At 42.3% G+C, this 27,637-nt stretch overlaps 2 protein-coding genes across 2 annotated transcripts; both read right to left on the bottom strand.

Annotated features, from left to right (window-relative positions):
- Positions 1 to 2,165: 2,165 nt before the first annotated feature.
- On the bottom strand, positions 2,166 to 6,231 carry LOC125895215 (guanylin-like). The gene is made up of 3 exons (XM_049586892.1): positions 6,095 to 6,231; positions 3,735 to 3,921; positions 2,166 to 2,637 (listed from the first exon to the last, which is right to left on the bottom strand). The coding sequence occupies exons 1-3, from the start codon at positions 6,164 to 6,166 to the stop codon at positions 2,567 to 2,569; spliced, it is 330 nt and encodes a 109-aa protein (XP_049442849.1). The 5' UTR covers positions 6,167 to 6,231; the 3' UTR covers positions 2,166 to 2,566.
- A 13,029-nt stretch (positions 6,232 to 19,260) lies between these two features.
- On the bottom strand, positions 19,261 to 20,366 carry si:ch211-220m17.5 (guanylin family protein). The gene is made up of 3 exons (XM_049579629.1): positions 20,196 to 20,366; positions 19,866 to 20,058; positions 19,261 to 19,753 (listed from the first exon to the last, which is right to left on the bottom strand). The coding sequence occupies exons 1-3, from the start codon at positions 20,268 to 20,270 to the stop codon at positions 19,695 to 19,697; spliced, it is 327 nt and encodes a 108-aa protein (XP_049435586.1). The 5' UTR covers positions 20,271 to 20,366; the 3' UTR covers positions 19,261 to 19,694.
- Between the last annotated feature and the right edge of the window lie 7,271 nt (positions 20,367 to 27,637).

Here is a 27,637-nt window from a genome sequence, read left to right as displayed (position 1 = left end):
CCGGAGACAGATGGACAGGCGCTCCGCAGCTGGGATGGAGCGCCTGTAGTTGGTGTCCAGGCAGGAGATCCTCGCACCGATACGGGCCAACAGGTCCTCAAACTGGGCCAGCGCCAGCCTGAAGTACCGCTGGAAACGACCGTCATCCAGACGCAGCTCTTCCAGGAGGTGATGATATTCACCCAGCTGTGTGCGTTTCTGGAGGATATTGTGGACACAGCGGCGTTTGGGTCGCCGATCCAAATCAGATGTCCACAACAGATAAAGAGCAGCTATGGTAGTTAACTCAGCCATGGTTGACGAGAAAATAGCGGGAGGTGAAGAAAATTGCGGGAGGAGGGTTGCGTCATCGTGACTGAAGCCATGAAGCGATGATCAAAAAGGTGACATCTGTGATCAAGCGACACGAGACGGGCGATGACATCGCGTCCATCGCATTTGATGTGAACGCACAGTAAGGTAAGGAAAACACAACAATTCTTATTTTCAGATGGTTATACATTAAAGACAACATACTACAGAGAATACTCCATTTCTGTATCCCCCTAAAGGTGTTGACACACCAAGCCGACATCAAAGAATTAGCGGCGACGAAAGCCAACAGTTGCGTCGTCTCACTTCACCTCACGTCGCACTGTGTCAGTTGCATTTGAACACACTACAAAGACTACATCCGACGACCAACTAGCACGTACGTTATGTGCCTGCATGAGAGGAAATAACTCAAAAAGGGAAACTGGAAGTCCGAGGAATGCATGAGATAAACAAAGTAGCGGTTGCCTAGCAGTTGGCCTCTGCTAGCTGGGAGGCTAGCAGAGGCCAACTGACTGTGCTTCCCTCCAGTCATGCTGTGGCTAACGCTCCGCTAGCCTCACAGCTAGCCCCGGTTTGTTATTCAGGTTAAAGTGGGAAGAAGCAGTGGGTCTGTCGGACAGCTGAGTGAGGTGGAGCAGATTCACTCACTACAGGGGCAAGGAAATAAAACCTGAACATCAGAGTGATCTCTCTCACCGACAAGCTCCGCCGCCGATTCAACGTGCTCAATCAGCCGAAAAGCCGTCGACAGGGGTCCAACTGGTGACAACAGTGCAGGACACACCGCAAAAACAAGGGCGACAGACGCTCACCGACGGCCCGACATTGGCCGGCGGTCTGGTGTGTCAGCACCTTAAATCCTACACACTGGACCCCTTTCATGCACGAATTATGACTGCTTCGATCAAGATTTTTTTCTTACTGTTCATATTCCTCAAAAATTTGAAGTTCATTTTTTAAAAGTTTAGTTTTCAACTGAAGAAATATAAACCGATGAAATATGATGCTGCTGAACTAAAGTGTTCACATATTTTATCATACTGCAATACTGCCCAGTGCATGTGCAAAAGTGTTAAACCTTGCTTCTGACTCCTCTGTCTCTCGCCTCTCTTTCTACACCTCCCTCTTGAACCCCTCCTCCCTCAATCAGCTCCTTGCTCTTCACTCCTCAGCCCCCCACACACCACCCCCTGGTAAACTATGTATATATTTTCAATTGACGTTTTCCACAAAATACCAAAACCCTAACATTTATTTATTTACAGCCCATAAAGTCACTGCAGATGAAGTACAATGTTAATGGTAATAATTATAGTTGAAATATAGCCAGTGCTGCATGATGTCCAGGTTTGGGTACAGATAATTAATTGTAATTTCTTCCCATATTATTAATACTTGGAAATTTTAACAACTGTAATACTTGCTAAATGTTACTTGATGTTAACAAATTGTATATACCTGCAAGGTTCTCCTGTTATAGTAGGACTGGTGATAAATTCCTGAGCTGCACATTTCTTGCTTTCCGTCGGCCATCTTGGTTTTCAGAGACTTGTGTTGCACTTACAACACCTGGCCAGTGGGTGGCAGTGTATGGCAAGACGCACTAGAGTCCATAGTAGTGGTTTTTATGCAACTACAGCATCAAAACTCATGCATACACAAGAAAATAGCTTTTAAATAGCTTCCCCCTGTAGTGACCACTATTAATGAAAGGGTTTTAATGTCCCTTTTTCTTCTCCATTCATTAGAGTTGAAACAGCACACTCCCTGTGCTTGTGTGTGTATGTATGTGTGTGTTGAAGTCAGACACTGAGTATCATTTTGCTCTTAAAACTAACAATGAAAACCGCTTTTAGGGAAGCAAAGAATACATTTTTTTTTTATCAAGAAGCTGCATTACACTCAATACATTAAAAGTTCAATATGAAAGCAAGTTGAAGACAAAAAACTGAATTTCAAACACTGCAGAACGTCTGCTTCAACATTCCACTGACAGGGAAGTAAATATGTACGAACAGCATCCACCAAAACTTATAAAAATGGTGTCAAACTGAGTTTTATTATGTATGTATTAAATTTGAGTACATTGACCACTGAGCTCGTAGACCCGTTGGGCTTCGTTGCTAGGTGACAGAATGTGTTTTGCCGATGTCCATGGATGCCTTATACATATAAATGTGCAGGAACTATAGAGGGCGACGGCCCCGGAGGCTCTCGGCCGATGTGTTTGTGTGTCAAGCAGATGGCAGCCTCAGTACCGACACCCAGAGCAGGAGGGGTTGGCACATATTTCACAAGCATCCGAAGGCGTGATGATAAACACTGGAAAGAGTGAGAAAAAATAGAAACATAAATATTCATCTGACCCAAAATGTGCATTTGTACATCCCAAGGGCGAGTTTTTAAATTCTATGAAATGCTGCTAATATTGATAATGGGATCCGTATCCGTATCCGTCTCAGTGCAGCAACAAGGGTGCCGTCTGTGTCTAATGAGCTTTAATGGCCCCCAAAGACTATTTGAACAGCTTTTCATAGGCCTCTTGTCTGGCATTATCATTCTAGAGCCACTTTATGGTGCAGCAGTGGCAGGATGTGCATAATACAATGTGTAAACAGGGAATTCAAGGAATCCATTTGAGCAAACTAACTGAAGCCTGCGCCTGTTGTCAGTGGCTTTAATCTTGAGTCGGAGGGTGAGCCCCAGCCTGAGTAATAAAACTGTTGATTTAAAGGGCAGCTCTGAGAGCCTGTGTGAGATTGTTTCTTGTATGCATTTGACAAAAGCCAAACGTTAACACTGATGCTCACTAAACAGATACTTCAGTAAGCTGTAGAGCAGGTTGGCTATTAAAGGAACAGTTTGGGAAGTTTGCTCATTCGCTTTCTTGCAGAGAATTAGATGAGAACATTGATCTGAGAGAACATAAGGACACGCACATCCTAGAAAAGACTTAGCCTAGGTGCTGGACCACAAAGAGGCATCAATGTAGAAAAAGTTGAGTCCACACACTAGATATAGCTCCCAAGATTTAATCTGGATATCACCACGTGACTTTTCGGCTACAGGCCCTTCATCAGACAATGCCCTGTCTGTAAATAGTTGGTTTTGAACGAAATGTGTGTTAATCTACAGATGAAAATAGGCCCAAACAAATGCAGAATTTCCTCCAGTTTGAGTAATGTTTCCCAAAAACAACAGCTGCCTTAAGAAATGAGCCGTTTGTAAAGATTTATGTTGTCATTAGGAACCAATGGCTCTGGGGCTGAGTGCTATCGTTGTTGTTGTTGGTCTTTTTGACACAACAGAACGAGATCTGAGAGGACCATATTGTAATATAATGCCAAACTGTGTCCTACATACGTCTTACAATATTTCCATATTTGTAATTTGTTTACTTCTCCTTTGCTCAGTCTTACCAAGCTGGGAGAAAACCATGCCTGCTGCCTTCTCTTGACACACTGGCTGAAAGACCTGTGGCAGGATGGGATTGGCACATACAGCAGCGATGCTTGTCTCAGAAAGGTGAGGGCTGACATTGTTGTCTAAATCCAACAGTTCCTTCAGCTGCTTGACTGCCTCAAAGGGGAAGCTCTTGTCTCCAACCTGGGAGGGAGGAACAACAATGAGGGATGTGAGAAATCCTCCAAATGCATTTGCTTTGAAGTGAGAAAGAGAGCATGCTGTACTGGTCTTGTAATGAAAAATGATAAGCGGTGCGATGTATTTTAAAAACTGTTTAGTTGTAGTTTCAGCAGCAGAGAGGGCAGGCCTGGAGTGAACAATTGTTGATGAAATGCATTTTTTAAAAGGAGAGTTTGAATTTTTTGAAGTTGGGCTGTTTGAGGCGCTTATCTGTAGTCAGTAAATGACATACAGTAGATGTCTGTCAGCACACCCCCAGTTTGGAGAAGCAGGCTGTACTGACACGGAAGCTAAGCAATTTACTGCTTTGAACACAGGCTGCAACAAAATGTACATCAGCCACCTAAAAAGATCAATAACAGTGTAAGTGTACACCATATACAGAATGTTTTAACTGCTTTCCCTTACCATCAGACAACGATTTCCAGCAGGGAAATTAAGCTATTATATCGCCAGAATCCATTAAGAAAAACAGCAGTTTAACATAGTTGAAAACAGGAGCTGCTGGTCTGCTGCTGCCTTGATCAGTTAAGCGGGATCTATACTTGTGTGGCAAACCCTTCGCCATAGCCTATGTACTTCGCCTACACCGTTGTGAGCATTTATACTTGTGTGGTGGTGTGTCTTTGTTACTCTGCAGTTATGACTCCAAAACACTAGTTAGTAGCAGAGGTTTCTGTTAAGTGCTGTAAAGTTTAGTTGATTCAAAACACACATTAAACACACATTAAACATGGCTTAATAGAGACAATTTCAAACACAAGTACACAAATCAGCTTCACTATAACTCGCAGCATTCACAGGCAAACACTTGTCTTTATCTGGACACATTTTCCCCACAACATGCTAACGTTAGTATCACAAGTCTATGGCATTTTACATTGTATAAATTAGCCTAGCAGCTAGTGAGCTTTTCCTCTTCTCATATAAAACAGAGGGCAACAGCAACATTTAACAAAGGTAACGGTACGTAATTTGGCTCCATTAGAACTCACAAGATTCACTGAAAAAACAACTGTCTTATACTAAATGTTTTCCAAACAAATATAACATGCTAACGTTACTACTGTAGCATAAGCCTATGGAATTTTACATTTTAGTCTAGCGATGAGCGGAGATTTCCTCTGCTCATATGAAGCCAGGATAAATCACATAGAAGACTTACATTTATATTTTTGTTTAGGCTTTATTGTCTTCACAATTTTTTGTTTCTGTGTCGACATGGAGCCTACACGGTAGCCTGACGTGCTCCTCTCCAGAAATGGAATGACACGCTGCAGTGACACAGATTTCCTGTCTGTTTCTGTAAGCTGAAACCGTTTCCCTCAGTGGAAACAAAGCTTTTATTTACTTTAATTTCAGAGATAAGAAACAATAAATTGTGAAGACAATAAAGCCTCCACAAAAACAGCATTTTAAGTCTTCTATGTGATTTATCCTGGCTTCATATGAGCAGAGGAAATCTCTGTGCATTGCTAGGCTAATTTATATTTAATTTATCGGCTTGTAATGTTACTAATAACGTTAGCATGTTATATTTGTTTGGGAAAACATGTTCAAGAAGAGGAGGAAAAGATCGCTAGTTGCAAGGCTAATGTATACAATGTAAAATGCCATAGGCTTGTGCTAAAAACATTAGCATGTTGTATTTGTGGGGAAAATGTGTCCAGATAAAGACAAATGTTTGTCTGTAAATCCTGCGAGTTATAGTGAAGCTTATTTGTGTACTTGTGTGTGAAAGAGTCGCAATTAACCATGTTTAATGTGTGTTTTGAATCAACTAAACTTTACAGCACCGAAACCTTCGCTGCCGACAAGTGTTTTGGAGGTGGCGTGTAACTGCAGAGTGACACAGACACACCACCACACAAGTATAAATGCTCACAACGGTGTAGGCGACATGCGTAGGGTCTGCTGCACAAGTATAAATCCTGCTTAAATTAGAGAAGGTGAAACACTTCCTCAGATTAATCTGACATCTTGATTTTCAAAAATTAAAAAAAAGGAAGAAAAATCACCCCTTGGTGTCAATTACAGCTATTTCTAAGATTCAAATAGATAATACAAAACAAGAGCAAAGAAAGAGTGAAAAGAAATAAACACTCTGTCTGATAAGATAAGAAGTGACACTCACCTTAACCTGCACACCTAGAGCTCCTCCGCACACACACACCACCAAAACCAGGAAAACACTGATCGCTCTCATTTTCAGATGATGCAAGATGTGTCTCAATTTCAAGGAGAGTTTCTTCTGTGGTCGCTGTGTGTGTGCTCTGCCTCTTATAAGGCTTCTGGACAGATTAGTGAGTGATTTATTAACAGATACAGTGGGCAGGGTGGGGGGGGGTAAAGGTATGGGAACACTGACCGGTCAAAGATAACCAAAGGCTTGAGCACTTTACGTGCTTTGGATCCTCTTTTTTGGTTTATAGCCACTGACATCTAAATTTGTTTATAACCTCTATCTCTGTTGTTCCCTCTGTCAGCAGGGTATTCCATTATTGACTTTGGCTTTCACAGTAACGTATACAATGCCTCAGTGCAACCTAATAAATCTCACCTCTCGTCTCTCTCCCACAGATATTCGTCACAGAGCTGTCCGATAAGAGAGCGGCCATAAATGAACAGAGCTGATCCATATAGGTCACTTGTTTGCATAGTGGTGATATTTGCAAATTATGACATTTTGCAGATACAAATGGCTTTTTTTTTTGGTTTGGTTACACGGTCAGAAGAATGTACCCTTTAACTTGAAATGTGGAAACAGTGAAGTATCACTTCAATTCAAAATTGACTTTAACTCTTTATATTTCAAAATGTAATATTTTAAATCAGTGAAATAAGAAGTTGGATGCTCAAGTCAACTTTGGTGAGAATTAAGGAGCTGCTCTTTCCCAAAGTCTGACAACAGATAAGAGTCTAACGTGTGACGTCACCGTGCGTCACAGTCTGGGGCTCGTCCATCAACGATGAATTGTAGCCTGACTGTGTGAACTCAGAAACTTTCTTTCAGAAGTCACATCAAAGTAACAGTGTTGACCTATTTTAGCAGGTTTTATTCTGCGGAGTAAAAAGAGAAAATCAAGGTTTCAGCTTTCTTGTTTATTTCTGTTTTGAGGAAGACTTTGTCCCTATTTTGGGCCAGAATGCCTACAACCGCTTAAGGAGACAGGAAATAGTTGTAGGGGTGGCACGGTGGTGTGGTGGTTAGCACTCTCGCCTCACAGCAAGAGGGTTGCTGGTTCGATCCCGGGCGTGGGAGCCCTTCTGTGCGGAGTTTGCATGTTCTCCCCGTGTCAGCGTGGGTTCTCCGGGCACTCCGGCTTCCTCCCACAGTCCAAAGACATGCAGATTGGGGACTAGGTTAATTGGTAACTCTAAATTGTCCGTAGGTGTGAATGTGAGTGTGAATGGTTGTTTGTCTCTATGTGTCAGCCCTGCGATAGTCTGGCGACCTGTCCAGGGTGTACCCTGCCTCTCGCCCAATGTCAGCTGGGATAGGCTTCAGCCCCCCCGCGACCCTCAAGAGGATGAAGCGGTTAGAAGATGAATGAATGAATGAATGAATGAAATAGTTGTAGTTGATTTTTAATAGATTTGGACATCACAGTGGCATTAAACTGTACACGTGCACAAGAACCAGATGCACTGTGATTAGTGTTTGTAGTGAAATTCTGACTTGCAACATCTGCCTGCAGGCTTTGTAAACTTTAAAATAGTAAAAAGAAAAGAAAATACATCTACAAGCATGGGCGGATTAGGAGAGACTGAGCCTCTGGGCACAGACATGCAAAACTCCTTTCCTTTCCTTTTCGTTTCCTCTACACAGAAGCAAAACCTAAACTTTAGGGTGATTTTGCCTCTTTTCTTTCTTTTTTTTATTTTTATTTTATTGTTTTGTGTGTCTCTGTAGTCATTATGCATCTTTTTGTGGTTTTGTGTCCTGTGTGTGGTCATTTTTGTGTCTCTTAGTGGCAGTTTTGCATCTCTTCGTAGTTGTTATGTCTCTTTAACCCTTGGTATTTTTTGCTTACTGTTACATCATCAGGTTTTACAAAATGAACACACAAAACATCCATCCATCCATTTTCATCTGCTTATTCGGGGCCGGGTCGCTGAGGCAGCAGGCCGAGCAAAGCACACCTGACGTCCCTCTCCCCAGCAATGCTGGGGGTCCCCAAGGCATTCCCAGGCCAGATGAGATATGTAGTCCCTCCAGCATGTTCTGTTCTGGGTCTACCCTCCTACCAGTGGGATGTGCCTGAAACACCTCTAACAGGAGGCGCCCAGGAGGCATCTTGATCAAATGCCCTAACCACCTCAACTGACCACTTTCAACATGAAGGAGCAGCGGCTCTACTCCGAGCTCCCTCTGGATGTCTGAGCTCCTCACCCTATCTCTAAGGCTGAGCCCAGCCATCCTACAGAGGAAACTCACTTATGCTGCTTGTATCCGCAATCTCATTCTTTCAGTCACTCCCCAGAGCTCATGACCATAGGTGAGGGTTGGGATGTAGATGGACCAATAAATCGAAAGCTTCACCTTCCAGCTCAGCTCCCTCCTCACCATGACAGTCCGGTGTAGCGCCCACAACTACAACAAAAATACCACATTTGCATGGTAGGTAAGGTAAGGTAACGTAAGGTAATGACATGATGACGGGGCAGACAGAAGCCTTAGCCTCTGGTAAACCCAAGCACAGGACAAAATATGGGGATGAAAAGGTTTATTGTCACAAGAAAATGGAATGACTGGGGTCAGTGGGAAGGAGTGGAGGAGGCTAAGATGAAGCTGGCGTGGGCAGACAGTGAAAGAAGTGTGGTGTGCAGGTGAGGCTGGTTGGTAGGTGAGTGATGATCCTGTGTACAGAAAAAAACATGTTATAAACATAAAAAAACACACAAGGAAAATAGTTACTAAGAGTGCTTTCACACCTGCCATCTGGTTCGGTTCAGTCAAGCTCAAGTTTGTTTGCCCCCTAAGTGCAGTTCATTTGGGCAGGTGTGAACACAGCAATCGCACTCGGGTGCACACCAACACAACCTGACCGAAAACACAAGAAAACACCAGGAAAAACACATTACAGCAGTGCTTGCTGCAACAATCTCTAGGCTTACTAGTAGATCACAAATATATAAATATAAACCCAGAAATGTAAATGATAAATGACCATTAACTTTCAAGTACATATTGCAACATGGGACTTGCTGCATCACAGTATTCTGAAATGTCCCTCACTGTCACTATCACTCTCACACACAAAGACACATGTACAATAGCTGTTAATGATTAACTAGTAAGTAACTAGACAAGTATTGTTGGAAATCAGCAAAGGGTAGAAGATTTTCATTGACTTTCACTGAATCTGCATTACATAACTCTTAACTCTTACGACTGTCCAGGAGGATATTTAAACATAATCATAGTGAAGCAATGCCAGAGCAAACTATTACTCAGCTTTAATAGAAGAAAATAAGAATAACCCCAGGTTTCTTTTCAGCACTGTAGCCAGGCTGACTGAGTCACTGCTCTATTGAGCCTTGTATTCCTTTAGCTCTTAGCAGTAATAATTTTATGAGCTTTTTTAATGACAAAATTCTAACTATTAGAGGCAAAATTCATGACCTCCTGGCCTCAGATAGTACGTCTGCCCTCAAACACAGCTGTAAGACCTAATATATATTTAGATTACTTCTCCCCGATTTCTCATCAACAATTTACCGCAATGATTTCTTCATCTAAATCATCAACGTGTCTCTTAGACCCCATCCCAACTAGGCTACTTAAAGAAGTCTTATCTTTACTTAACACTCACCTATTAGACATGATCAATATATCTTTATTAACAGGCTATGTACCACAGTCTTTTAAGGTAGCTGTAATTAAACTTCTCCTAAAAAAGCCCACCCTGGATCCAGAGGTGTTAGCCAACTATAGACCAATATCTAATCTTCCCTTTCTTTCAAAGATCCTTGAGAAAGTAATCACAGACCAGCTGTGTGATTTTCTCCATGATAATAATTTATTTGAGGAATTTCAGTCAGGATTTAGAGTGCATCATAGCACTGAGACAGCTCTAGTTAAAATTACAAATGACCTTCTGATTGCTTCAGACAAAGGACTTGTCTCTGTACTTGTTTTATTATCTTACTGCGGCGTTTGACAGGATTGACCATCAAATTCTGCTACTATTCTGAGACTGGAACACTTAATTGGCTTAAAAGGTTCTGCACTAAGCTGGTTTAAATCTTATTTATCTGATCGTTTTTAGCTTGTTCACGTTCATGATGAATCATCTTACGTACTAAAGTTTGTTTTGGAGTTCCGCAAGGTTCTGTGCTCGGACCAATCCTATTTACTCTATATATGCTTCCTTTAGGTAACATCATTAGAAATCACTCTGTAAATTTCCATTGTCATGTGGATGATACACATTTGTATTTATCGATGAAGCCAGAAGAAAGTAATCAATTAACTAAACTTCATAACTGCCTTAAAGACATAAAAACCTGGATGAGCACCAATTTACTTATGTTAAATTCAGACAAAACTGAAGTTATTGTTCTTGGCCCCAAACAACTCAGAGACTCTTTATCTGATGACATAGTTTCTCTAGATGGCATTGCTCTGGCCTCTAACGCTACCGTAAGAAACCTCAGAGTAACATTTGATTAAGATCTGTCTTTTAATTCTCATTTAAAACAAACCTCACGGACTGTATTTTTTCATCTGCATAATATTGTGAAAATTAGGCCTATCCTGACCCGAAAAAATGCAAAGAAAATTGGTCCACACTTTTGTTACCTCAAGGCTGGATTACTGTAACTCTCTATTATCAGGTAGCTCTAGTAAGTCTTTAAAAACTCTCCAGCTAATTCAGAATGCAGCAGCTCGTGTGCTAACAGGAACTAAGAAACAAGATCATATTTCTCCTGTTTTAGCTTCTATGCACTGGCTCCCTGTAAAATCCAGAATTGAATTTAAAATCCTACTGTTAACTTATAAAGCTCTAAATGGTCAGGCTCCGTCATATCTTAGAGAGCTCATAGTGCCATATTATCCCACCAGAACTCTGCGCTCTCTCATGATCTGTTACTGCATCTTGCTAACTCGGCCATTCTGGATGTCACTAACTCAGCTTCTTTGTGCTCCACTGTCTCTCAGGTTAACTCATATTGCAGCGGTGCCTGCATAGTGTGACGCGTGGTTGTGCTGCTGCCGTGGTCCTGCCAGATGCCTCCTGCTGCTGCTGTTATCATTAGTCATACTTCTACTGTTATTATACACATATGATTATTGTCACATAGGTATACTATCAGATATTAATATATACTTTCAACATGTTGTACCACAACAGCCAGAATTATTATTTTCATTAATGTTGTTGTAAGCTACTGTCATTACCATCTGTCCTGCATCTCTCTCTGTCTCTGTCTCTCTTTCTCTGTCTCATTGTGTCATGTTACTGCTAATTTATTATGTTGATCTGTTCTGTACGACATCTATTGCACGTCTGTCCGTCCTGGAAGAGGGATCCCTCCTCAGTTGCTCTTCCTGAGGATTCTACTGTTTTTTTCCCTGTTAAAGGGTTTTTTGGGGAGTTCTTCCTTATCCGCTGTCAGGGTCCTAAGGACAGAGGGATGTCGTATGCTGTAAAGCCCTGTGAGGCAAATTGTGATTTGTGATATTGGGCTTTATAAATAAAATTGAATTGAAACTGAAGCTTTAAGTTCTGTCTACTCCCTGTCTAAGGGGAAAAAAAATCATCAATCAAGGTTTAAAAACATCCATGGTACAAAAGAAATGTCTGTTCTAGGTTTCCCAGGCGACACAACGTGGACTTTCAAATATACCAAGCTGGTGAAATACTGGAAAATTAATGTTGAAATATTTAAATGGGAAGTGTTAAAAATGAGATCAAGAGCACTTTTTCAACCATTACAAGTCCCAAACTAGACATTTAAAGGATAAATCCAATTTTCAGTCGTTAATGGAAAGGTCCAGTGTGACTTCTGGCACACAAAGCAGTAAAAGAATCCCCTTACAGGCAGAAATAAAATTCAGCACACTTCAATAGGACTTATAATCCACAGATTTATGTGGGTAGAGATATTTGTTTCTGATGTAAGAAAGTGAAAGACAATGTGTGAAGGATCTTCAGAAAGATGAATTGTGTCTTTGTTACACTGGGATGTGTGTGGAATATAATTTGAAGCTTGCTGATGGGGCATCCTGTGGGGGGTGCTCCGGGAGTATGGGGTTGGTGGCCCTCTGCTAAGGGTCATCCAGTCCCTGTACCGAAGGAGCAAGACTCTGGTTCGCTTGGCCGGCAGTAAGTCGGACCTGTTCCCGGTGAGGGCTGGACTCCGCCAGGGCTGCCCTTTGTCACCGGTTCTGTTCATAACTTTCATGGACAGAATTTCTAGGCGCAGCCGAGTGGTGGAGGGTGTCAGGTTCGGTGACGGGAGGATCTCGTGCCTGCTCTTTGCGGATGACGTGGTTCTCCTAGCTCCATCGAACAGCGACCTCCAGCTCTCGCTGGGACGGTTCGCAGCCGAGTGTGAAGCGGCTGGGATGAGAATCAGCACCTCCAAGTCTGAGGCCATGGTCCTCAGCCGGAAAAGGGTGGATTGCCCACTCCAGGTCGGGGGGGAGGTCCTGCCTCAGGTGGAGGAGTTTAAGTATTTTGGGATCTTGTTCACGAGTGAGGGTAGGATGGAGCGGGAGATTGACAGGCGGATTGGGGTGGCGTCAGCAGTGATGCAGGCGCTTAACCGGTCCATTGTGGTGAAAAGGGAGCTTAGCCAGAAAGCGAAGCTCTCGATTTACCGGTCGATCTACGTTCCAACCCTCACCTATGGTCACGAGCTCTGGGTAGTGACCGAAAGAACGAGATCGCAAGTACAAGCGGCTGAAATGAGTTTCCTCCGCAGGGTGGCTGGGCTCAGCCTTAGAGATGGGGTGAGGAGCTTGGACATCCGGGAGGGACTCAGAGTAGAGCTGCTGCTCCTCCACATCGAGAGGAGCCAGTTGAGGTGGTTCGGACATCTGGTAAGGATGCCTCCCGGACGCCTCCCTTGGGAGGTGTTTCGGGCATGTCCAACCGGGAGGAGACCTCGGGGCCGCCCCAGGACATGCTGGAGGGATTACATCACCCGGCTGGACTGGGAATGTCTCGGGGTTCCCTCGGAAGAGCTGACGGAGGTGGCTGGGGAGAGGACTGTCTGGGCTTCTTTGCTGAGGCTGCTGCCCCCGCGACCCGGACCCGGATAAGCGGAGGAAGACAAGTACGAGCTTGCTGATGCTTTCAGATCTACCTAACTTGTAGTATGCAGCAAACGGGGTGAAGTGAGTGAGTCTGTAAGGTGATAAGTCTCAAGTAAAAAAACTGAATGAAAACAAGAATGGTTTCAATGTATTTGGGGCCCATTTATAAGATACCTTAGGGGCAAAGATTTATCTTGTTTGTTGGACATAATGGAGGAAGCATAATCACAGTCTGCATTAAAACTTACTTAAACTTGTTGTATACAAAGTAAATGTGATACACAGAATGCAGTGAAGGACTTGTATCGGTGTCTGTCATCTCGAACCCCCAAAATAAAAAAATAAATGAATAAAAATCAGATATATGATGAATCAGAGATAATATTTTTTTTATGGGAGGTGTTGCAATTCTTTGAAACAGTTTGAACGACATTCGCTCACCAAATATCTCCTGTTCAATAATAGGTGTTAAAAGACAGGAAAGTAGATGTTATATCTGCTCGGTGTACTTTCTTTTGTCAAACATGAGTATGAACATGAAACGTGGGTGTGTGTATGAGTAACAATGTTTATTTTAAAATGCATGTGAGTGGTGTAACAATTCTCCAAACTCACGGTTCAGTTCAGGCCCTGATTTTTTTTCCAGGTTGCACCTGGAGCAGCCATATGGCATTCAATTAGTCTCAAAACCCACACACATTAAAAAACAGCCTGTGCACATAATATGAGTCCACAGAATGAAATCTGTGAGGAGGATAACGCTGTGCACAAACGCAGTCTTGCGAGCACGAGTGGAAGTTTGTATCACAGTTTTGGTCTCAGTTTAAAACCCTAATCCATACTTCTTCTCATGTTTGTTGTAGGTTTTATTTTATTTTATTTTATTCATCCATCCATCCATTCATTTTCATCCGCTTATCTGGGGCCTAGTTGGGGGGCAGCAGGCCAAGCAAAGCGCCCCAGACGTCCCTCTCCCCAGCAACTTTTTCAAGCTCCTCCTGGGGGACCCCAAGGCGTTCCCAGGCCAGATGAGATATATAATCCCTCCAGTGTGTTCTGGGTCTGCCCTGGGGCCTACCAGTGGGACGTGCCCAGAACCTCTAACAGGAGGCGCCCAGGAGTCATCCTGACCAGACACCCGAACCACCTCAACTGACCCGTTTCAACGTGAGGGAGCAGCGGCTCTACTCCAAGCTCTCTCCGGATGTCTGTGCTCCTTACCCTATCTCTAAGGCTGAGCCCTGACACCCCACAGAGGAAACTCATTTCAGCCAACTTGTATCTCATTCTTTCGGTCACTACCCAGAGCTCATGACCATAGTGAGGTTTGGGACACAGATGGACTAATAAATGGAAAGCAGCAGATGCCAGAACAAACCGCCGATCCATCTCACGCTCCATTCTACCTTCACTCGTGATGACTTAATTTACTTATTATTATTATTATATATTTATTTTCTTTATTTATTCATCTAACCTTTATTTACACAGGGTAAACTGACTGAGCACAGATACTCTGTTATAGCAATGTCCTCGAAACAGTTTACCAGAAAAATACAACCAAAATAACCGCAGCAGATGGAGTCAGGTAATAAAATCAGAAAACTGGCAGTACAGGCTCGGAGCTCCTGGAGCATCAGTGACTTGCTGGTTATTAAGGGCTACAGCATGACATATACGGTCATTTACCAACAAGGGCTTTGCAGATAAGTAGTAGCAGGGGTTATTATGTCGCTCACAGCAGAGGCCGGCCAACTTATCATATAGAATGATGTACTGAGTGTTGTAATTACCACCTGTAATGAGCCTGGATGTGGAGTGTAAATGGTGTCTATAGGAGCTTTGGAGTGGAGGCAGCAGCATGTCGATAATATGACATCCATGTCACTCAAACTGAAAGAAAAACAGTCCTCTTTCTGTACAGCTCTGGGGAGCTGCTCCTGTATGCAACCCTACAAAGACATTTTTAACAAGCTGCCACTAAAGGTCTGTCTTTTTTTTCTTGATCTTATCAGGTCATTTACTTGTTCAAATATATATACAGGTGAAGTGAATAACTTTGATTATTTTGTTCCAGTGCATTGTTCTGCTGGGAAACCTTTTGCTCTGGTATTCGTGTGGATACCACCTGGCATGTTCCACCCACTCAAACACCGTTGCAGACCAAGTGTCCCTCCTCATGGCAACAGTACTAGTCGATGGACTACATGGATCTGCTGCCAACGCACTGGTGCCTAACACCGCAGGTCACTCCCAGAGATCCTGTGTCCATGCCTCAACAGGTCAGAGCCAAGTCCGATCCAAGGAGGCCCCACCTTGGATTAGGGGTACATCTGGGGTACTGGCACACAATCACAAGAATCCTTAAGCAGATTGGGACCTGTGAAATTTAGAAGCCAGGTCGACACCTTGAGCTTTTTGTCACGCTCCACAGGCCATTTCTGAACAGTTTTTGTAGTGTGTTGTGCTGCTTTTTTCTGCTGGGGGGCCACTGCCATTGGGTAGTACTGTTGCCATGAGGGGGGGCACTTGGTCTGCAACGGTGTTTGAGTGGAACATGTCTGGTGGTATCCACATGAATGCCAGAACCAAAGGTTTCCCAGCAGAACAATGCATTGGAACAAAATAATCAAAGTTATTCACTTCACCTGAGCAATAGTCCATTTATTAAAGGTCAGTTTAACTTAATATACCTGGGAGTTTAAGGGTTCTGTGCAGTATCTTAGCTGTTCCTAGGACTACACTCTTCTGGACAGACACGTCAGATGTACCTGGAATCTGCTGGAGCCGATCTCCCAGTTCGGGGGTCACAGCCCTTTGGCAAGGTCCTTAATGCTGCTAGCTTACCTCAGGATGAGTGAAACTGCAAAAACAAGACTCATACTGGCTCGTACGTTGCCTGGGTCAACAAGGTCCGTGTCAGATGTTGGGGATCAGGGCAACCTGATGAGAAATGGGCTACTGGAACAAAACATAGATGGACTAGAGCAGTGGATATGGAGGATATATGGATGCTTCGAAACCCAACATCAAGGCTGACGAAGAAACAACTCCTAGCCCAGTGTTCCAACATTCACAAATGGCAACTGCTATATATATGTATATACATACATATATAGGCCTAAAACTAGTCAAATGTAGATATATTGTAAGTGCACATGGTTTAGAAATATATTTATTTGTTAACACATTGAAAAGATAAATATAAAGCTACATCAACAACAGGTGGCTGCCTGAGCTGATTGCAGCGCCGCTCTTGTAATTCCAGTAGACGAAGCATCAGAAACATCCCAGAAGCAAATTTTTGAAGGGGTCATGGCACGCTGCAAAGAGCAGATCAATTTCTCCTGCTAACAGGCTCCGTGTGTGAAATGTAGATGCAGTCTAATGAGGATAAATTTATTTTTAATGCCTGAAACACAGCCAGAGATTTTTGATCCGTGTATTTATAACTGGACTTTGAACAATATTCACTTTGTGGGCTACAGCACAATAATGTCAGAAATAACAACAATAAACGCAATTAAAACAGACCCAAAAAAAACCATTCAACAACAAAGCCTGCTTACTGATGTATTGTAGAAGCACAAATGTCAAAGAAAAACGATCAAATCTAAAAAATCAAACTGGCAAAACGCTCTGCTTGTGAAACTCTCTATCAAACTATAACGGTAACCAGCCGCATATTATGCTGATGTTAAAGGATGCCTTTTTTTTGTTGGTTTCTGACATTGCAAGTTACTGCCTAAGTGTCGGATTTCAACGACTTCAGAGTGAGACCGGACTCACAAAACCTAAAATCTGTCCTGTAACAGACGGTAAGACTTGTTGTTTTTAGCCAGGATGATTTCCAGAAAACTTTTTCAACAATCATGAATCACTGCAACCAAGAGAGATGCTTGAGCATACATCCATACATGTACAGACAAAATATTAGGCTGAATGGTCCAGTAGTTTGCAAGATTAGCTGCAGATAGACAGAAACACTCAAACATGTGCACTCATGCACACACACAAACACATGAATAATAAACAGTACCACAATATACCTTGTTGGCATTACTGCTAACACACTCAGCACAGCATGTATGTATATTCATCTACACATGTATCACATCAAGTACATGCACTCATCATGACATTAATTATCTGCCCTCAGGCCTCAAGGCAGTGAGATTATTGCAGTTGTCGGAGTAGATACACAGAGAATCCACTGGTGCCCTGGAACTGACAGTATATCTGTATAATGAGGAAGATTTGCTGATTCAGATAAGATGCATAGAATTTATTATTCACCACACTGAACATGGGCATATAGTCGAGGCTGAAATGAAGGCGAAGGAGGCTCAAATACAAGGTAGTTACAACACTTTTACACAGAATGCAGGATTAATTTGACCACCTGTAATAAAGTCTTTAAATTATCGTATTATACACACGTCTGGAAGCTGTAGTTTCTTTGCAAACACACAAAACAAACTAAACTACAAGCTAATAGTTTATAACTACTGTACAAAGAGTCCAGTGTGTAGGATTTAGGGGATATATAATATAATAAGTATGTTTTATTTAGTGTATCACTACCTGAAAGACCATAACAGAGTTAAAGACTAGTAAATATAGACTTACATTTGCCAGGTGTCCACAAACACAACTGCAAATCTATAATGAAGTTGCTCTTTGTTTGCTGGATGTGTGAATATTAAAGTTATGAGCTGGTGATATGGTGGTGGCCTTGTACCTGTCAGCTTTTTCCTTTTGTAAACATATGTTTATTGATTTTAAATATTTAACAAGTTGCACAAACATATACAAACCCCAAGATAGAACATATGGTGTTACATAGGCTATAAAAAGAAATAAAAGTTATTAAAATAATAATAATAATAATAATAATAATAATAATAATAAAATCTTGCAAAAAGAAAAAACTACATGTAAAAAAATTAAAATAAAATAGAATATAATGAAATAATAATTATATTAAAAAATAAGAAATCTAATAAAATATTTTTAAAAGAAAAAAATATTTGCGTAAAAATAAATAAGTACATTATTATTATTTTTTTATAATAATGATAATGGGGCGGCATGGTGGTGTGGTGGTTAGCACTCTCGCCTCACAGCAAGAGGGTTGCCGGTTCGATCCCGGGCGTGGGAGCCCTTCTGTGCGGAGTTTGCATGTTCTCCTCGTGTCAGCGTGGGTTCTCTCCGGGCACTCCGGCTCCCTCCCACAGTCCAAAGACATGCAGATTTGGGGACTAGGTTAATTGATAACTCTAAATTGTCCGTAGGTGTGAATGTGAGCGTGAATGGTTGTTTGTCTCTATGTGTCAGCCCTGTGATAGTCTGGCGACCTGTCCAGGGTGTACCCTGCCTCTCGCCCGATGTAGCTGGGACAGGCTCCAGCCCCCCCGCGACCCCCAAGAGGATGAAGCGGTTAGAAGATGAATGAATGAATGAATGAATAATGATAATAATAATAACGACAACAACAACAACAATAATGATGATAATGCGATAAAACTGATGATAATGCGATAAAACTAAAAATATATAGTTTATCCATACATTTAGGAGTAAAAAAAAAAAAAAAAAAAGGAGTAGGTACTGCACACTGTCCTTAAATTAGTTTGCATCCTTTATCTAAGCATTACATTTTCAAGGCATCTTCAATGTCACATTTTTTTTTTCAAATTCCAATATTGATATTTCCCAAATATCAATAACCCCAGAAGCCCTATAGCACCCACTATATAGGTGAGTTGTTTCAAAAACCAAACGGCCAAGAGAGGGGCAACACACATTCTTCCAGCAGAGCGTAAGTAAGCGCCTCATCTGTAGCAGCCTGTCAGCTTTTAAATATTTGTAGCCCCAAAATCATCCAAAAATCAATTCAGCTTTACTGTAAGTGTGTTTTTTTAAAAACTGTTTTTTCCCCATAACTTCGAATAAACTGCAAATAGTAGTAGATACAGTCGTAGTAATAGAGTGTTTGACTTTGCTGAAAGGAGCACAATTAACACATGATCTGTCAGTGAAAGCTTTTTATTCAAAATAATATCAATAAAAAAGAAGATACAGGACAGAAACTTCTCTTTTAAATATGTATAAATCTTAGTAAGATAGAAATGTAACAAACAAAGTCAAATTCAAAAAATAAACCGTTAGCAAAAAAATAAAGTGGTAAATATGCACCAACAGTAACAGTTTGCAAAACAAAACAAAAACATACCTCAGTTTGATTATTTTTTTGGGGGGGGGGCTTTTTTTTGTCAAACAGTGACTTCAAAATGCATAAAATGCCCAGTGGGACAGAGTCAGAGCTTCTGCGCTCACTGAGCATAAAGTCATCGTCTCATCATTGCAGGAGATTTTAGAAATTCCCTGAAACTGTTTAGAGAGGGAGAAAAACAAATCACAAGTCTTAAGCTGGGCAAGATGTTTCTGGGCATGCTGGGTTTGTTTAGCAGCCGGTGCAAGCAGCAAAGGCACAGATCTCACAGACGTCCAGGGGAACCATAGCTGAAATACAGACAAAGACACACTGTTAGATCACCTCTGCCTCATTATACGTGACCCGAAACATTTAGAATTCCATAGCAAAGAGTGGCTGTTGAATGTGTAATGGACTCACATAGTCTGGCGAGGGATGCAGATGCTCCTCTCTGCTTGCACAGGGGCAGGAACTCCTGTGGCAGCATGGGGTCGGCGCAGAGGGACATGGTGCCTGCCCGCAGTCGTGGGCTATGTTGTACTGCTGCAGCGCTGCTCTCTGTCAGCTCCTGCAGCCTCTTGACGGCCTCCAAAGAGAAAGACAGTCCATTCTCCTAAAAAGAAAAGGCAGATGTTGCGTTAAAGAACTGCAGTTAAACTAAAGGTCCAGTTTGCTAAGGCAGCAGTAACCTGTGAGCAATGCTACTCTCCAGGCCATATCATTAAGACATCAAGTAAGTGATGCACTTACTTCAACCAGCACAGCTTCAGAGGTCCAGCCAAGAGCCAGGACGAGGACAGCGATGGTGGCGAGTACAGCCTTCATGTTGACAGTTGACAGTGTTTGTCTTGCGGTGTCTTTGTCTCTTGATGTGCTCAGCAGGTGCTTAGCTCAGTGTCTGCCTTCCCTCCGTCCACAGGCCTCCTTTTAAACAGTTTGGCCCTGCAGCCCGGCGGTCATGTGACCACAGGTGCTGCAAATGGGAGCAAAGTTTTTCTCACGGGTTAATGAGTAGTGATGTGGCTTTACAGGGTCGTAAAGGGGGAATTCATAAATCCTTCTCTGGCCTCATCACCTGTCTGATTATTTTTATGGAGCCCGGCTCTCTTGGCAGCTCTGTCTTGCAGAATCGATCACACCTCAGGTGGGTTAAACAGTTACCATTTACTTCACTGATGACGATACAGCCACACCAGAGTATTGTTAGAAAGCCCTGCTCACACGCAAATAATTGAACTTTGTTTTATGTGCTGACATTCTGATTCACCTGAATCCCATCATATTGAAAAGAATCTTTTATATGAGGGCGTAGGTTTTATATAAGGGCGTGGGGGGGGTTCAAATCCCAGGGTGGGGGATCCTCTCTGTGCGGAGTTTGCATGTGGATTTTCCCTGGGTACTCTGGCTTCCTCCCACAGTCCAAAGACATGCAGGTTAACTGGTGACTCTAAATTGTCCGTAGGTGTGAATGTGAGTGTGAATGCTTGTCTGTCTATATGTGTCAGCCCTGTGATAGTCTGGCAACCTGTCCAGGGTGTATCCTGCCTCTTGTCCAATGTCAGCTGGGATAGGCTCCAGCCCCCCCGTGACCCCTAACAGGATAAGTTATAGCAAATGAATAAATAAATAAATAAATGAATTGCAGGGGGGGTTGGTAGTCCTCCTCCAGGAAACTTTAAGTATCAAACACATTTTCTCTCTACTGGTAAATTAGTCTGGACCAGTTTGTGCCTTTTCATGGTGGAAATATGATTAATTTCAACAAATAAAACTGTGCTTTCATGTTTGTATTAGAGAGAGACAAATACATATGTTCTACATACTGAGGAGGACACATCCCCGGAATCTACACCTATGGTTTCATATCATATCAATGCCAGAATAATTATAATAATAAAATGTATTTGATATAGCACCTTTCACAGAAATGAAAATCACTGCGCCTACTTAGGGCAACAAGTTAATCTTGGGTGCGTCGGTACAATGGACAACCATGAAAGGACGGAAGAGGAGATACCTGCACATTAATACAACTGAGCCAGCCACTAAAAAGGTTCACAGGCTGAGATCAATGCAAAAAAAGTCAATTTATTTAGGACATCCGTGCACAAAAAGAAGTGCAAAAAATAATATAAAGTGAATAAAAACAGCAGCAAACGTTTGAGTCCTTGAGTATCATCAGTGCTGCTGACATGAGTGCATCACCATACAGATATAGAGGCCGTTTACACTTGGCCGGCTATTTTCATAAACGGACATTTCACCGTCTCTATTTTCAAAAAGATCTTCGTTTACACTTACCCATGTATATATACACAAGAGCACGCCAAACCTGTAGGTGGCAGTGTAACGAGAAGCTCAAGCCTTCCATGTATCCATTGTCACCATAGCAACATAGGTCGCACTTTTGACACAGGCGCAAGTTACGGCACATACTGTGACGTCGGCTGCCTATAACTCCGTTTATCTCCGTTTATCTCAGTTTACATGCAAACGCGCAACCGGAGTTTTCCAAAATCTCCACTCTGGCCGGAGTTTTTAGAAAGACTCATTTTCAGAGGAGAAATCTCCGTTTGCGTGTAAACGAAGGGCACAAACGAAGGAAGATGTCTCCGTTTATCAAAATCACTGTGTACGTGTAAACGGCCTCATAGACACAGACAGATTAATACCAGGTGTGATCAATCAGTCAGTTGCTGCCACTGATTAGAGGAGATCAAATCTGAGGAGCAGAGACCTGACTACTAAATCACAATGTCTGATGAGTATTGTCCTAATCACAACATCCTCAACACTAGTGCATGATAGCAGAACATACACAAATGTACAAAAAACATACACTATACACAGAATAAAGAAATAAAAAAAGAGATTATACAAAATATGACAAAGAATATCCAAGGAATATTTTTTATTTTCATTTTATCTCCTCAGCAGTCCAAAATACAATCAAGATATCAAACAATAAAACATGCAGTCAACAAAAACGAAGGTCATTTAACAAATAAAGCAACAAAAGGAAAGCAAAAAAAAACATAGAGCAAAATCTGGCTTCTGCGGCCCCAAACAGAAACACACCAATGAACAAGCACTAGACTGGGGTGGGACAAAGGCCATGTTGAAAAGATGGGTCTTCAGTTGCTTTTTAAAAGTTTCTAAGGAGACTGCAGACAGTAAACCTGATGGAAGAGGATTCCATAGTGTTGGAGCCTTTCGTTTTGAGTCTGGAGCCGGGGACAACCAGTAGGTCCTGTTCTGAGGACCTAAGAGACGTACTGATGATATATGGATGGAGGATATCACTGATGTATTCAGATGCCTGACCATGGAGGGCTCTATACGTTAGAACAAGTATCTTAAAATGAATCCTGAACCTGATGGGAAGCCAGTGTAAAGAAACTAAAATGGGAGTGATGTGCATTGACCTGTTGGACCTGGTTATCATCCTAGCAGCAGCGCTCTGGATTATTTGAAGACGGTTCAGAGAAGATTTGTTCAGACAAGTGAAATCATCTCTACCTGAGGTCGAGACACCACAGACCTGAGCTTTACAATATTTCTTAGCTGAAGTAGGGGTCAGTGTTTTAACATGATGATCAAAATGCATGGCCTGATCACAAATAGCACCAAGATTCTGACGATTGGGATTCAATACTCTGGCCAGCCTTTGAAGCTATACTATCTGAAGCAATCATCAGAACCTCCGTCTTGTCTGTGTTTAATACAAGTTGTCATACCTCTGTTCAAGACCAAGAAACAACAAAACTGGTTGTTTTTTAGTGAGTCATCGCTGCATTTCCATCACCTTTTAAGCCACCAATTCTGGGTGTATTTTTGCGACCTGTTGCTGTGTTTCCTGCTGGGATAGTGTCATGAAGAACTGTTGGGTTTTGCTGAGATACCGTTTCCTTTCCAGCAGAGATTGTGCCACCAAAACCAGGCAGCCAAAACATAATTGATCTTTTGCTAAACCTCACCACATTTTAACCACAGGGTTGTTGAAATATAAAGAAAGTAAAGCGTCAATGGATCTTCTACAAAATAAACAACTCTATGATGTACAGAAACATTTTATTCTGCTGACTGGGTTTGGAACATATTACCGGGTTGATTGATGTGTTTTCAGCAGTCTTTGGACAGCCATAATATTATCAGGCTTTAGCTACACCGACAATACTACTCCCCTGCTTCCTCCCCCAAATGTGTCTCTGTGTTTTTATACGTATTGATTTCTGACCACAGAAAAACAAATATCACAGAAAAATAAATGCTATGGATTTCATGCCAAAAACTTTTTTGTTTTTGCCTCTCTTAACAATCATATGAGGGGAAAAGCTCCCAGCTGCATCTAACTAGGCTACAACAAACCATTAAATCTATGCAAATATTACTTTATCCCATGTGAGCTGCCTGCAGAGCTCTCATTAGCTCCTCGTGTGGAATAATCAGATGGTATTTACTGAGAACTGGTGGATGAGTTGATGGCTTTTTCTGCTTCTGCTGCAGAGAACATAAAGTTCAGTTTATTTATTTACCAGCCCTTGAGTCTGTCCAGATCTGAATTCATTATTAGGAACAAATATAAGATATGGGTATAATTCCTAATAGGCTTTTAGGCCCAATGAGACACAGGCTGCTTTGTAAGCAGGAGTCAGAGGAGAAGTTTGTAGATCATTTAGTTGCTGTAAACAACATAAATACGTATGGATGCATTTTCCCCAATGTTAAAGAGTTGTCCTTTTCATGGGTTCAGCTTAGTAATGAGTCCAATACCACTGCAGGACTCAAACCTGTGACCTTCTAGGAATGGCATGACTATCTATTCCTTATGCCTCTCAAGAACAGCAGGCGGCTGCAAATAAAAATCAATTGACCATGCTTATGAGATGCACTCAGCGCACCCACATGCACAGGAGTGAAAGGGTGTGGCAGGCCAGTGAGGCTTTAATGAGCTCATTAAACACAATTCTTCACGCAGAGCATGAAGGGTCTATCTGTCTACATAACAGGACCCGCAGTGGCACATCACATCTCAACAGTCATCAATCTTTAATTTCTGTCAGATGGAGCTGGAGATTGAAACGGAAACATCTAATTCTCATTCTCATTTATTTAATAAGTAATAAGTGTGTGTGATTCATGAGGTGATTTCAGCCAGTAAAGACGAAGATGGTGTTATTTGATGTTTTTAATTATCAACAGTTGTATGCACCTGAAAATCCCTCCTGCATTAACACGTAATCTTGACACCCCATCCTGTGGAGGGGCCTCGAGTAAAATATCTTGTGTTGAGCCCTTTCTTGTTTCATCATGTATTTGCTTATGAAAACTGTGCTACTTTACTTCCTGTCTGCAAACTGCAGTAACCCAGCCCAGTCACCAGAAGAAAATATCGTCATTGTACATTACTGCAAATCATGGATATGGAAGTGATGTTGCAAAATGCAGACCATTGTTTGAGACAAACAGTATTTCCACCAGCATCTGAGCCACTGAACCTCAATGTTTTTCAATAGGCTCGTTCGAGATGGACTGCGCCTCGCCTGGAAAGTAGACGAGATCAGGCAGCTGCAGCAGGGGGCGGTGACAAAATGCTGCAGTGAAGTCGGACAGTCTCCAGCAGCCTTCAGTCCGTACAGGAAGTCACAGACACACTTACATCCTGTCCTGTCATTATCACACCCATATATCAGTTCGTTCTCAGTCTCCAGTTGTTTTAAATTATGAAATTCAACAAAAATGAAAAGTTTATATAAAACGTCGACATCTAAACCAATCCGCTGTTAGATCAGGTGAGAGACAGGCGTTTCCCATCATGCTCTGGGTCTTGCAGTCGGTGGAGAGCAGCTGCGGCGCCTGACTCTAAAAACAGCGGCCGCCACGCTGTCGTGAGATTGTCGCTGTCCACTTCTGCATTACGTCAGAGCAAGTCGAGATGAAGTCAGACACGAAACTAACCGGAATGCATTGTGCGCAATCGCTGGTGATCGAATCTGCGCAGGCCTGGATCATCTCGAACAAGCCTACTGACACATAGAGGCGTATCCCAGCTGCGTTTGAGTTCCTGAACCTGGGTGTGTTTCACTGACACCTAGCGGCGTTTCCCAGCGTCGTTTGAACCACTGCAGTGGCAACCGAGATGATTGTTCCAGCTCGCAAGAGATTTGGAATGTCCATCTTACTTCTGCAAACAAAGTGGAGTCTCGCGGGACGAGATTTTATGAGAATTACGGCTCATACGCAAAACACGTTTTAATGGAAACACCTGCAAGTCGCAATTGCACTTTGTCGAAATATCGCATTTATTTTATGCAAAACTGTAATGGAAATGCAACTACTGACACACAGTGGCGTTTAAGCCACTGAACCTGGATGTTTTTCACTAACACATGGCGGTATTTCCCAGCGGCGTTTGAGCTACTGAACCTGGGTTTGTTTCCATTTCCGTTTGCATTTCCATTACAGTTTTGCGCAAAATAAATGCAACATTTCTAAAGTTTCGACAAAGAACAATTGCGACTTGCAGGTGTTTCCATTAAAAGGTGTTTTGCGTATGAGCCGTAATTCTCGTAAAATCTCGTCCCGCGAGACTCGCGGAAGTAAGATGGACATTCCAAATCTCTTGCGAGCTGGAACAATCATCTCGGTTGCCACTGCTGCTTTTGTAGTAGTCTACAACCAAAGACAAAGAAAGTGAGTGGTATTCCAAAGGCAAAGTCCTTATGTGTGGCAGCAGCAACCACAGATAAAGGATTTCTGGGAGAGGATCCATACATATCCATTACACTTTTGCGATATACTTCTATATCGACACGTCTGAAAAACCACCTCATGAGAGCGTAAAAACTTTTTCTCGATATTTGAGAGTTTGTTCGAAATGTAGCTGTTTCCACTACCATTTTTTAAATTGCGATATTTAGGTTTAGGTGCGCATTTCTAGGGTTAATGGAAACGCAGTTACTGACACATAGCAGCTGCATTTGTGGAGCCAAACCTGGACGATTTTCACCAACCCATCCCTGCTTTTCCAGCAGCTTTTGTGCCACTAAATGTGGGTGTTTTTAGCCAAAACATGATTTTCTCCTAACCATGGTATCTGGTATGAAATAATGTACAAATGTAACATCTGCAAAACATGCAAAGCGAACATTTTGTCTCGTGATTGGGCTGGATAAACACAAATTGATCAATAATTTTTTTTTCTTTTTTTCCCCAGGGGTCTCCAGTTGGTTTGATCCTGCTGTGGTTTCCGCCCACAGTCCAAAGATGACATGCATGGTGGGTGTGTAAATGGTAATCTGTCTATATTTTGCCTGTCTGCCCTGGTGTATGATGGGATAGGCTCCAGCCCCTGGTGACCCCACACAGGATAAGCATGTAGAGATAAAACCTAAAACAACAGCAGCACTGTCTGCATTAGTCACCGTACGTTGCACTGTATTCATCACGCAGTCCACGCAGACAGGTGGGAGTGGTGCTGAGATTGCATTGTTAATCACTAAGTTTTACTCCAGACAGGTACGGCTTTACCCAATCAACTCTTTTGAAATCAGGCCAACAGCGTGTCATTAAAGCACGGAGGCGGAAATGTGTGGGTGGTGCAGTGTGACGTAAAAGAAATCAGGGTGAGGTGATCCGCTTTAAAAACTTAAGTTTAGTTAAATATTTAATATTTTCATGCTCCAGTGTGATGTGATGTGAAGAAATGTTTGTGTGAAGGTTTCAAATGATGGATTTAACTCTGACATTTCTCTGCACTCAGTAACTCCTGTTCACCTCAGCGTAAACTGTTTGAGCTGCTCTGAGAAGCTGCTTATGTTTTTGTGGTTAAAAAAAAAAGTAACGCTAATTGATGTCATAATTCACCTGAGGTATTGATTGCAAGTTATCGTCACCGTCTGTTCTTGTCTCTGTTGAACCAAGAAGTGAAAAATAGTCTCCAAGTCATGGGAAAGGGCAATTGTTCAGACAGGTAAGACTGATGACGACCGTTCAGGCTGGAGGGCAGTAAATCATCAGCCTGAGGGTGAATAGAATATCTCTGAGTATTTATCTGACCTCCTCTCATCACAGACATCTTACAGTCACGTGGGTCACGGGGCATTGTTTCTCACTCAGACCGACTCTTTGTAGGCCCTCTTGTGTTTTTAGCTGAGCGTGAACCTGTGACCCTGTGAAGCCTTTAAACCTGC

The sequence above is a fragment of the Epinephelus fuscoguttatus genome, linkage group LG1 (assembly GCF_011397635.1).
Source record: "Epinephelus fuscoguttatus linkage group LG1, E.fuscoguttatus.final_Chr_v1".
NCBI classification, from domain to species: domain Eukaryota; kingdom Metazoa; phylum Chordata; class Actinopteri; order Perciformes; family Serranidae; genus Epinephelus; species Epinephelus fuscoguttatus.
The sequence above is the reverse complement of the archived record's forward strand: the minus strand, read 5'-3'. Positions and strand labels throughout refer to the sequence as shown.